Below are 1,811 nucleotides of genomic sequence, written 5' to 3'. Positions count from 1 at the left end.
TTTTCCTGCTCCTCGGATGCTGCCTGACCTGCTGTGCTTTTCCAGCACCACACTAATCTCCAGCATCTGCAGTCCTTACTTTCACCTTAATGAACCGAATGGTCCACTTGTGCCCCTATGTCTTATGTTAGCAGCTGTCATGTCAATACAACATGAAGATAAATCATCAATTGTTAATAAACTGTACTCTGAACTAAAACTGCCTCAAGTCTAAGTAGTCCTTATTGAAACCCTAGTTCTGAAACAAATCTCACATTTGACTGAAAATTGAACTTATATATCAACAGTCTCTGTACACCAACCTTATATTGCTGAGCCTTCATCAATATTCAGAGTAATTTTACAAGTCCTGCCTTAGCAAACTGCTTGAACCTGAGCTCCTACAGAAAATAACCTTCACTATACACTAACTTTCTTTCTTGACAATTATCAGGCTTAATATCCCTGTGTCCTTTTTAAAGTTATTCTTAACTGTAATTTTTTTCCTTGTAATGCTTTTACATGTTGTGATTTTCATCTTCCACGGGGTTGAATATATAACTGAACTATATGCTTGATTTAACTCTAAAGAGAATTCGTTGAGAGTCACTTTAAAAATTGGACTTCACAAAATACAGATATGGGGAAAGCCTGCCACAGCCTGTTTTAAAAGGTAGAAAAAAATAATCACCCCTGCTTGGAACTGGGAGAGTAGGGTAATAAACCAGTTCAATTTGTTTCTCTCTCCTGTCCACAACAATTACCCCCTGGATCTCTGATTCTTCCTCTTTCTCATGATGTGGAGGTGCTGGTGTTGGACTGCGGTGGACAAAGTTAAAAATCACACACCAGGTTATAGTCCATTTGGAAGCATTAGCTTTCAGAGCGCTGCTCCTTCATAATTATGATCTTGCCCCATTAGCTACCTGATGAAGGAACAGCGCTCTGAAAGCTATCACTTCCAAATGAACCTGTTATGACTATAACCCGATGTTGCGTGATTTTGAACTTCTCCCTCTTTCAGTCATGCATCCTTCACTTACCTACGACGTACCTCCCAAACTTTTGTTCCTGACTATCTCTGTTCCACTTTTAAGAATACGCCTTTTGCACCAATGATTTGGGTTATTTTCTGCAGACTAGGGTTGACTCACAGAGCCCGAACTTTGGACAGTCTTTGCAAGTGTTCCTCTGGGGGAAAGGCTCTATCTCGATGCAGATTTTTATACAGATGACATTCCTAGTTACAAGCTCTTTGAAATGAATGACTAGCTTGAGGGAAAATCCGTTTCATTGCGCGAGTTTTGTGTCCCCCCGGTCCCGACTTAAAGTGGCGACTGTGCAATTCCATGTCTCACCTGGCGGCCGATACAGTGGGGCGGTCGAACTGCGCGGGAGTGATCTGCTCGCTGGACTGGAAGGTCGGGCGCAGGATGCTATGCCCTTCAGTTTGGCGGTAATGCTGAAAAGGATCGCCAGCGGACAGCTGATCAACCTCCATGGCGGAAATCGGGAGGGGAAGGAGGGAGGAGAGAACAAGTCTTCCTTAAGTGTAAAGGACAGCAGGCGGCCGCTGGCTCCTTGCAGCAAACAAACAGGGGGCCGAGGGCAGGCCTGGCCGCATTGGCTGGTGGCGCTATGACGGTAATCCATGACAATGGGGCTGACTCACCGGCTCAATAATCGGCGGCAGGTGGATCAGCATCTGCAGGGGAGCAGTGGCTGGGAAAGGGGCCCTCCCCATTCACACCCTCCCCATTCACACCCTCAGGGGCAGCCCTCCCCATTCACACCCACAGGGACAGCCCTCCCCATTCACACCCACAGGGACA

At 46.1% G+C, this 1,811-nt stretch overlaps 1 protein-coding gene across 1 annotated transcript in view; it reads right to left on the bottom strand.

Moving 5' to 3' along the window:
• LOC122550262 (uncharacterized protein C7orf31) overlaps positions 1-1,638 on the bottom strand; it is a 56,447-nt gene extending 54,809 nt beyond the window's left edge. The window contains exon 1 of the mRNA XM_043691013.1: positions 1,338-1,638. Within this exon, the coding sequence (XP_043546948.1) occupies positions 1,338-1,480 (143 nt within the window). The 5' untranslated portion in view covers positions 1,481-1,638. The remainder of the gene's footprint in view (positions 1-1,337) is intronic.
• Between the last annotated feature and the right edge of the window lie 173 nt (positions 1,639-1,811).

This window comes from Chiloscyllium plagiosum, chromosome 5, assembly GCF_004010195.1.
Source record: "Chiloscyllium plagiosum isolate BGI_BamShark_2017 chromosome 5, ASM401019v2, whole genome shotgun sequence".
Classification (NCBI taxonomy): domain Eukaryota; kingdom Metazoa; phylum Chordata; class Chondrichthyes; order Orectolobiformes; family Hemiscylliidae; genus Chiloscyllium; species Chiloscyllium plagiosum.
Note: the sequence above shows the minus strand (reverse complement) of the source record. Positions and strands in the feature narration are given on the sequence as shown.